Source organism: Euprymna scolopes, chromosome 9 (genome assembly GCF_053919585.1).
Source record: "Euprymna scolopes isolate OS-2025 chromosome 9, ASM5391958v1, whole genome shotgun sequence".
NCBI classification, from domain to species: Eukaryota; Metazoa; Mollusca; class Cephalopoda; order Sepiida; family Sepiolidae; genus Euprymna; species Euprymna scolopes.
Window position 1 is genome coordinate 117,180,243 of NC_136490.1, and position 11,277 is coordinate 117,191,519.

General features: G+C 34.1%; 1 protein-coding gene across 2 annotated transcripts in view; it reads right to left on the reverse strand.

Annotated features, from left to right (window-relative positions):
* The window catches only part of LOC145284822 (uncharacterized), a 229,152-nt gene that overhangs the window by 27,304 nt on the left and 190,571 nt on the right, over positions 1-11,277 (reverse strand). For both annotated transcript variants that reach the window (XM_080133791.1, XM_080133789.1), the window contains one exon: positions 1,666-2,412. In XM_080133791.1, coding sequence (XP_079989917.1) covers positions 1,666-2,412 — 747 coding nt within the window. The remainder of the gene's footprint in view (positions 1-1,665; positions 2,413-11,277) is intronic.

The following is an 11,277-nucleotide window of genomic DNA, read 5'->3' on the forward strand; positions in this document are numbered from 1 at the left end:
AACAAAATCAAAAATAAATGGTCACAAATTCAATAATACTTAGTTAACATTCCCTTTGCTGTTTGTAATGCTAGGCCCCTTCTAGGCATGGCATTGATCAGTTGATGAGTTTCATTTGAGGAATTTCTTGCAATGTCTGCTAAAAGTTCAGGCTTAGAAGATGGCTTTCTTTTCTTTTTACGAAGGTTCCAGTCTAATATGCTCTAAAGGTTTTCAATTGGGTTCATATCTGGAGACTAACTTGGCCATTGCTGAAACAATCTTTCACTTGGTGCTTGTATCACTAAGTGAAAGATTCTTATGGAATATTGAGATAACCTGCCCCACTACATGCAAATTTATTAATCCCATTTTGACTCACCCAATATTGTGTTGTCCGAGCAGAGTGACAAGGAGCTCCGTCTGCCATAAACAAGGAGTTAACTTGGTTCATTTTACCACTTGATAATATTGGTAGGAGTCCTTCATTTAATATTGGTAGGAGTCATTCATTGAAACATATTTAGCAGAATTGGTGTTTCCTCCGCATTTCACCAGGTCTGAGCGACCAGCATTCCAAATTTCACCCCATACCATGACCGAGAAACCCCTGGTATTTCAGCATTGAGGGAGCCTCCATATGCATATCCTTCCAAAGTGAGGAAATAATGCAAACCGTGACTTCAGCATTTCTTTTCACAAGATACAAGGTTCTTTCAGAGGGCCCCAGGTGACTTGGGTGAAGTTTTATGCACTCTTTGTATCAAAAATTCCAAAAGCTTCTAAAGAACTCAAACATGCCAGCGTAAACCCACAATCTGTTCCAGTAATGATGGCACTGTTACTAACCAAAAATCAAAATAGCAGACAATCTTAACTACAACCGAAAATCATTTTTGTTAAAGCAGTAATCGAAATCATAAGATTGATACTATGGCAAGTGTTGAAATAAAACCTTGAATTCAGGCGGAAGCAATAAGCAGATAATCACCACCTGTATAGTGAACACGCATAAACACAAACTCACAAAATTACATAAAAACATATTCGTCCCTATTAAATGAAAAGTAGGAGATCTTATTAAAAGAAAAATGGAAAGTAGGAGACCCTATTAAAAATGAAAAGTAAACAGGCCCTATTAAAATAAAAATGAAAAGTATACAGACCCTATTAAAATAAAAATAAAAAGTGACTCTAGTAAAAGAAAAATGAAAAGTAGGAGACCCTATTAAAAATGAAAAGTAAACAGACACTATTAAAAGAAAAAGAAAACAGACCCTATTACAAGAAAAATGAAAACAGACATACCCTATTAAAAGATAAATGAAAACAGAATACCCTATTAAAAGATAAATGAAAAGTGACATACCCTTTTAAAAGATAAATGAAAAGTGACATACCCTATTAAAAGAAAAATGAAAAGTAAGAGACCCTATAAAAAAAATGAAAAGTAATAGTCCCTATTAAAAAAAATGAAACATAATAAACCTTATTATAAGAACAATGAAAAATAGCAGACCATATTAAAAGAAAAATGAAAAGTAAGAGACCCTATAAAAAAATGAATAGTAATAGACCCTATTAAAAATAAATGAAACATAATAAACCTTATTAAAAGAACAATGAAAAATAGCAGACGATATTAAAAGAAAAGTAGTGGATGTTAGGTGTAGAAGAAGGTCTTACCTGAGACATTGAGGTGCTCTAAATTGACGCAGTTTGATACCAGCTCAAACAATGCAGGATTGGTGATATTGATGCATGACTGTAGCTCGATATGTCGTAGTTCAGGACAACGCTTTGCTATTGTGTGCAACCCTTTATCAGTGAGGTTTTCACAGCCATTCAAATTAATTTTTTCAATAATAACGCATACGGTTGGCGTATTATAGCTTAGACGTTTCGTCAGACTTTTCAGAGCCCGGTCAACATTATGTGTCGTGTCATTAAGCACAAGACTTGTCCAGAGCGTTGGATCCCAACTGAGACGATACCACAGTTTGCAAACACGTGAACACTTACACAGCTCATCTGTGGTCAAATTGGAAAAAATTTTCACAATGATATCATCACTGAGGTGTTTGAATGGTGTTGGACGGTAGTGAATCTTGTTTTTTTTAATTCCAAGGATAAGTTTTCCTGTATCTTCCAAGTTGATCTGCTGGAATTTGGTATTGAGAAAGTCCATGCCCACTGCGGAGCTGTGGAAGTCCCGGAGAGTGGAATTGTTGTAAGTGGGCTGTGGGGGTTGGTTTTTGTGTGTTGGGACAGACTTGCCATGGAAAGATGTATTGTTTGAAGTGGAAGACCATTCGGAATATCTGCTGTCCAAGAGGGACTCAGACGAAGAACAAGAACCTTTGAATGTTGATGCTGTTGTCGAGACGATGCCAGAACTGGAATCTTGTGCAGATTCCCCATTGTGGTCTGGATCTAGACAAAGAAAAAAAAAAATTAAATATTAAAAACAAAAAAAGATTAAAATTTTTAAAAATCCATGTATTATCGGGTCCATGCAAAAGTGTTGCTGTTTTGTAGAAGGAATAATTTAAACCATTGTAATTTATTTATACATATCTAGTCACACTGATGAGTAATGAACAACGAAACAGCTGTCTTTGGGTAACATATTATATATAAATCTCACCTGTTTAAATGTATGTATGTCTCGCAAAAACTTTCCACAGATTTTCACGAGATCACTATCATTTTGAAGCTCGCCCCTTCGGATGACAAATATCGAAAAATTGGCTAAAAGTATTAATTCTTTCACCTTCAACTGGGCACTTTTATACAAGGAGGGGTCGCTTTTTTTCACCCCTCTTTTCGATTGACTAGCTTTAATTTAAACCTTCGCCACTTCTGGTTTGGTGATGGATGCAACGGCAAAGACATCACGTTTTTATTTCATGTTCTTTGCGGTTCGAGCCTGCCTACTACCACTTTTTTTTTCTTTTCTTTTTTTTTTTTGCTGAACACACACCTTCAAACACCCAGACAACGCCGGGCACCCAGGCTAGTATTATATATAAAATTAGTCTTTGTAAGCTTATGTAATAGTACTTGGAATAAAAAGTAGAAGCACATTCATATTTATTATTATAGAGTTAATTATTTATCTATTACTATATTGAACACAATATATAGTAGTGATGTTAAAAGTAATAAAAATTTGACTTTGGTGCCATCTGCTAAAATCGAAACCAAAGCATTATAGTTCTCCAGTCTTATTCTATGAGCCACATCTACACATATATGAAAAGTTAAAAAATAACGTTGTTGAACTTATAAATGTATATTTACACATGCATAGAAGAGCACTTTAAGTTGACTTACGTCTGTTAAATTCCAATGTTTTTCAATTTTTACCCCTTAACAGCTACTTTTACCAATTAAAGACCAAATCAAATTTGTTCCAAAGGTCCAAATACCCTATATATCAAGTTTCAAGTCTATAGATAACAGAAGTTTGGTAGGACTGTACCTCAGACAGACAAGATTACTTTTATATAAGTTATTTATTTTACAAGCTCAAAATATTAACTTAGACTATTACAATTGTTTCTGTAGACAGGAGTTTTCTGTCTGTTTTTTCAAACAGTAAAAGTCAAAAACATATTCAGCTCTACCAACGTGTTGAGCACTTTTTATCCTATTTATTACTAGTTATACATCTAAGTATATATATATATATATATATATATATATATATATATATATATATATATATATATATATATAGGAAGAGATAGATAGATAGATAGATAGATAGTAGGATGAAGTAGGATGGATGAAATTAATTCCTTAACCAGAACAGTTTTGCACCACTTTTATGCCCCTCTACAAAGATTAAATATAAATATCGATAAAATGCTACTAAACCTTATGTCTAGAATACTTATTCTAAGTTTGATCTTAATCCACTGCATGATTTTGATTCTAGAAATTTCTAAAATTCAACGCAAATGACTTATGGGGTAGGAGTGGGGACCATAGAGAGAAGACCAGTCGAGCATGAAAATAACGATAGAACAGAGAGAGAGGCTCACAACATCTCTTCTATAAGAAAGAAGCAGCAGAGAAGAGAAAGAGACATCACCTACAAGATTTCAAAGCCGACTTTGTACTCTGTCAAGACAGGAGAAGGAGCTCTGAGCAGCTCATCCCTAGATGTGGAAACTGTACTCCATTTTAGAATGAATTTGGCCTTATTTTACGTAGTGGACTTCATCAGGAGCCATATAGTAATATATATATATATATATATATATAACTACTTCATTTACTCACATAAACCTAATATACGAAAGTATAGATTTATGTGTAAACTTTAAGTATTTACTTCAAAAGTGCTCAATATGTAGGTAGAGATAGTTAGTAATTTATAAAATATATATGGCGATTAAGCTACACTGAATATTCTGCATTTCATCCACTATAGGATTCGTCAGACTTATGCGCATAAGCCTGACGAATCCTATAGTGGATGAAACGCAGAATATTCAGTGTAGCTTAATCGCCATATATATTTTATAAATTACTATATATATATATATATATATATATATATATATATATATATAGACTTATATGTAAATATACCAATAGGTTTTAAGCCAAAAATGGTTGACTTAAGGATTAAGCTACAAAATTATCACATTTCATAATTGAGCATTAATATACTGTGTGTGCAAAATCAAGACTTCAAGGCAAGGTGTTGATGGCAACAAAAAGCGTATTTCATTTTATGTTACAATTGTTTCAATGTCCAGTTCGACAATTTCAAGCATTATAATGCTGGTTTTTGAAAATTTTCAAACGATATAATGCTTGAAATTGTCGAACTGGACATTGAAATAATTGTAACGTAAAATGAAATACACTTTTTGTTGCCATCAACACCTTGTCTTGAAGCCTTGATTTTGCACACACAGTGTGTATATATATATATATATATATATATATATATATATATATATCCCCTAAAACCTTTTAAAATACACCAAAGAAACTGAAATTTAGGAAATATTTATTAATTGATGCCTAATATATATCTATTGTTAAAATTTCACATAAAAAAAACAGGAATATTTGAATTTTCAGGAAGCACTTACATCTCTCATTTGACCGTTTTGCATAAAACTACATTAAACTAGATATAGCTCAAATTACCCACCCTTACGCCTACCAGCTGTGTTCCAAAATTCATAATGATCGTTCAATTAGTATAGGAGTGAATCCGACACATAAAAATATTCAAACATATACACAAATCTAACTTTATATAAATTTAGATACATCTATATACGAACAGCTAATGCTGTTCTATTGAATGAAATTGTGGGGGGTCTTGCTTGCAGTCCCAATCTATAACAAATAAAAAACAAGAAAAGAAAAAAATATTTTTCAGTACTTAAAATTCTAGGTGAGTTTATTCATGATTAGTAGTCCAAATCGCATTTTATAGCAATATACCAAATTTTACACCGCTGAACTTTATATCAAAGGGTACGTAATTGTTGTAAGCAGTTACACCTGCGTAGATAAAAGTGTTTACGAAATAAATAGCAAATAAAGAAAGTCTAATGTTTCACTGGATGAATGAAGAACCACAGAACCAATTGAGGCAAGCTTGGATTGAGAAAAACAATCCACCACTCTTAAGCTTGGATTGAGAAAAACAATCCAACAAAAATGTCAGACAATCTGGACGAGGACGAGGAGGGAGAAAATTAATCTCTATATTAACACCTTTAGCACTGTATCCCTTAGTATATATATATATATATATATATATATATATATATATATATATATATATATATATATATAGTATTTGCAGTAGGGGATCATATCCAACACCACTTTCCATGTGATATTGGTTTCCCGTTAGATTAGTTGGTTTATACATTTTATGAAACATCACCGTTTCTTGGGTTATGTAATCTTGGAAATCAAGATTTATTGGAATCGATCTGTTTCATTGAACACTAGCTTCTGTTTTACAAATTAGGAGTGGGGCGGGGATATTGTCGGTTCATACCTTTCCTAATGATATTAATGTGTAAATGGCAACAATAGATCCAATAGGATTTAAATTTCTGTAAAACTGCAATTCGTCTATATATGGAGTATTGTTGCCAGATCTGGATTGGTGGACCAACCACTGGTCCCTCACTCTTAGATAAGGTACAAAAACTAAGTCTCTAACCTAATAGGGACCACACTGTTTACCAAGCTCTAGCCTCTGTCCCATCACTGCAATTTTGCATCCCTGTGCTTGTCTAAATACTTCCACGGAATGAAATCCAATGAATTTACTGCACTTGTAACTCCTCAACATGAATACCTCTGACAAACAACCACCAGCAACAAAATCTCACCCCTTCACTGTAGAGGCCCCTAGATGCCAGAAAAAAAAACATTCCACTGTACTAGCTTATTTCCTTTGAGCATTTACATTTGGAATTCTCTCCCTGTTTCCCCGACTATACAAACATGCAGAAATTTAAATGTAATGTGAATCAACATCTTACACAACTTCCCACTATAAATATGACCCCCTAGTAGCTTGTTACAGCTCGGTGGCACTATGCCTCGTTTTGGGCGAATGAAAATAAAAAATAAATCAATAAAAATAAAACTAAAGAGGCCTCCAGGGCGCTGCTGAAACGATCCTTTCTGGGTTACTCAATTTTTAAGATTTATTCCGGTCTGAAGTCAATCATTATGACCATTCGATATTTTCTTACCAATTATAATTTAGTATTTTAATCAACGTTGCCAATTATTTTTCAAGAATGTAGTAAATACATAAGGAAAACATTAAAATTTGTTGGTATTAGTAAAAAAAAAAAAAAAATGATTGAGGATATTTTGAAACTTTAGAAAAACAAAAACAGAGCCGGCGATGCAGTGACTTAACATCATACCAACCATGACAACTTTAATTTGTAGATTTAATTTAACTTTTCTTTTTTAATTTACAATTTTTTTTTTTTTTACTAATGAGTCACTATTTATTTGGGAGTAATGGCGACTAAGTAGTTTGGACTAAAAACTTGAATATGCCAAGTCTGAATTCCCTTTTCTTTTCTCTGCAACCTTTTTCCTACGGAAGAGACGTTGCGAGTTTGTTTCTGCTCTATCATTATTTTCATGGTAAGTGTTCGACTGAGCTCCAATATATCCCCCACCCTCCCGCTTGCCAATCTTTCACAAAAAAAAAAAAAAAACACTCATAAAGCCAAAATCACAATAAAAAATTTCCACCCACTCTTTATCGGTGCCTAAACCTAAACATGGATTCTGTTCCACTGGTCTGTTTTTCTAGTTGACTACAATATTGTCATCTTCAAGTCCAATGTAAACAAATTCTTATTGAATTGCCCTCTTAAATAATCTAATTAGACCAAATTTCTACTACCACCGATTACTACACTATTATCCCAATGACTACCATACACACCCTTATCCTCGAGTGGTCTCCAGGCCTGGATATGTGGTGATACTTTTGTAAAAAAAAAAAAAAAAAAAAAACTCGTTGTACAGAAAAAGCATCACCTGACCTTGGTCGAACCTTCTTCAGAGGTAAAAAAGAAAATTAAAAAATAAATAATATGAGTTACCATTTATTAAGGTCAAAAGCCAATCAAGAATAAGGAGGAACAAACTAATTGTAATATCATATCATGTTTCTAGAGCAACAGCTGATATTTAAGGACCTTTGATAGGGTCTGGCTCAAAAGGTTGCTTCACAAACTTGCTAGTTATGGAAGATCTGGCAATATCTTTCCAACCGCTGATAGTCTATAAATGTTTCTGTCGATGGGCAAAAATCAGAAGTATATTGAATCTTCCTGACTTCCGTCAATGATCTGCCAAATCATATCCTGAAATTATTTGTTGATGTCTATGCAAACGACACAATTGCCTATGGCAGCACCTCAAAGAGCAGTGATCATCAAGATCTTGCTGACTGACATTTGAATTTTGAAACTCTGGAACATGTGGTGCACTGTAAAAAAAGTGGTTTGTTACTTTTAACACCTCTAAAATTAATCTTCTCTCCTTGTTTTGTCCCAGTTGAAGTGAATGTCCCTCTCTCTGAAAAAGCTCCTTGTTGATAAGCCCCTAGATCTAACCAAAATGGGTACCTCTGCATTTACCGACCCATAGTTTCCATGAAGTTTTGGATATGCTTGGCTGCTGATGGGAATAACTGGAAGTGGCTGAGCACGAAACGTTAATTTTCTTAGTTCGGTATTTATCCAATTTATAACCCAATCTTAAGCAATTTTGTAATATTATTTTCCAGCAGGTTATATAAGCAACCAGAAGATACCAAAGCGATTATCCAATCAGCTGTCAGAAGAAGACAAATTTCAATAGAAGCATGAAATTTATTAAATCAAGTAAAACCTTTTAAACCAAAAATAGCCTTCAACATGCTATATCAATATGAAATCTTCTCTTTCTCCATGTTAAGAACGACTTTCCAAATAGAAACTCTTCTTAAGATGAGAACAGGGACTGCTGTGTTTTCAATTAATTTTCTAGCAGTTTTCGCTTCGACATCTTCCACCTATTTATGTAACCTACCAGAAGATGCCGATGTGAAGTTGCAGAGATTAGGACATAAAGTGGATACGTACTCTTAGTTCAATATAATAATCAAATTCTTGTAAGTCGTTCTTAATATAGATGGCTGGAGGATGATGGTGGTATAGGGGTCTAACCCGACAGACTGACGACCTGGCTGTCCTAAATTTGAATCCAGTTTGTTCCACAAATACCACTTTCACTTAGGATGTTAGCAAACTTCACAAGGTTCCTCCTGTAATCCCCAATGCCTTCCTAGAAAGAATTCTGACTAGTAAAATATCGGGGAAACCAATGCCAACAATAGAATCTTCGGGGATTCATATGATATATTGCTAAAAAGAAAAACAGGAATCTTGTTAGATTGTACATTTGTGTGCATGCATTTTTTATTTTTTAATTTTCTTCCTTTGAAAATTGTAACGCGGGGTATGGGGCAGCCAAACCAGCTGCCAGCATTGCACTGCTTTTTATTGAAACCAACCGAGAACTCTTTTTAGTATGCTCGTTGTCCCCTTAGTGTATGGGTGTGTATGTGTGTGTGTATGTATGCGTTTTGTGTATGTGTACGTTTGTATACGTGTGTTTTGTGCATGTGCATGTTTTGTGTGTATGTGTATGTGTGCATGTCTATACTGAGAAGTTAAAAATGGTTAGGGGGTTCTGATAGTAATACATTTTCAGCCATCATGAATCACAGATCCCCCACTACCAATTCTCTTGTGGTGAGATGCTGGAAGATACACATCTTTCCAATAAAATCCCTTTCTCTGCTCATCTTGTGTTGAGGAATAAAATCCTGTGAAAACATCATTTTTGTTTTTGTTTCTTTTGTTTACTAAATGAAAACTTCCGTTTTTTCTGTAACGATTTACATTCCGGCATTGTGAATATGAAACATTCCAGGTTTGAGAAAGGTCGACAAAGGTCAAAATAAATTGGAATATCTGGGAGGGGGAGAAGAAAGACGGAGATGGAGTGTATTTAGTTAGTAACTTTTTGTTTATGCAGGTTTGATTGAAAACTAAAAAATATTTCCATTTCGTTTTTTTTTTTTACATTAGTTCTTTCTTGCTTTCAAACTATACATTACAAACGTTTTGTGTTCAGGTCATGTGAATGTAGTATTTCCCTTATATTCATCTTAGGCCAGTTCACTAATCATTGTCATCAGTTGTTATAGCAGGATTATGATGAGGGTCAAGGCCATAGCCTATGTATATATACTCTCCTACAACCCGCACCACTGGACCGATAATGACCAAATCTGACATGATGATAGTCTCAGACCTAGAGATGGTGCACACCATTTTTCAATGCCAAATGTTAAGGTCATATTTGGTGCGGCTCTTCATAAACTCTCCCACCTAGGGATGGTGCACAACAAGTTGGGGTTCCCCATCATTCCAGGGACTGGCCAACTTCTTTGTGAATAATGATAGGTTTTTAATAGAGCGTATAACATGTAAGCTACTCACGGCAGATGACAGGATCGGGGCGGGAAACAGAAAAAAAAAAAAGAAGAAAAACTGAAGTTTGTAGATGGATTTTTTTTTTATATACATGTGACATTAATTTGTATTTGAAGGGAATAGCGGCTATAAGAAGGATAAATTGAAGAGGACAGGGAGTCAAGTTTTTGACAGCTGAAAGAGAGCATAGACGTTCAGAGTTGGTGTTGTGAATTATGGCATTGGTGAGAAGGAGTCCTGAATCGCCTGAATCGGCACTGTTTGAGTCCAGTGGCAAGGAGAAGTGCTAGACAAGTGGAAACAATGCCGAGATAAGCGGAGAGCACATACATTACTAGGAATTCCCAAATGATCTCCTATTTTAGTACTAATCATGCTTAACATTTTTTAACTTCAGTGAGCTAACAAGAACTGGTGTGTCAATGTGATTATGTACACGTACCTAACTTCCTATCATGAAACAATCAACCAAAATATTTATTACGTTATATCTATCCTGAAAAAAATATTCTTGGCAAATATTTGAATATCTTTCATGTAAACAAACACATACTTTTCGAATTGTTACATTTTATCAATAAACATACATGGTCAAGCAGACCGTGAAAAACCTGAATATAACAATGCGTTTTAATCCAAACGGAGTGCCCTATCACCAGTTATGCCCTCACGCAAGGTTAAGCTGAGTAAATTTAGTCCAATAGAAATAGTCCATTGACTATTCGACTCAATTAAAATGCAGTTATGTCTGTATTGTTCGAAAAATCCCAATTCAGTTTGTATAATCTGGTTAAATCCAACTAGAGGTGATAAGAACTCTTCAAAAAGAAGACCAGGAATTATTTTATAATCTGAAAACTTTTTTTTTGTTGAATGAACTATATTGAAAGTCTTACTCGTTTGATCTTCTTTTTTTTTTTTTTTGCTTTCCTTCCTTCTTTCTATTTTGTTTCCCTTTCTTTACCTTTCTCTTTTTTTCTAGTTCTGTTCTTTTTCTTAACCCTCTTTTTCTTTCCTAAGACATCTTCTCTTTCTCTAACTCCTTCTTTTTCACTGTCTCTTCTTTTTAGCCCCTTTTACTTTTTGCCCTTCCTAGCTCCTTTTTTTCTCTTTCTCTTCTATCTTCATTTTCAGCTCTTTTCTTTCCCTTCTTTTTTAGATCCTTTCTTTCTGTTTCCACAGCTTCTTTCTTTCTCTTTCTTGAAAGAAAAGACTATTAATACAT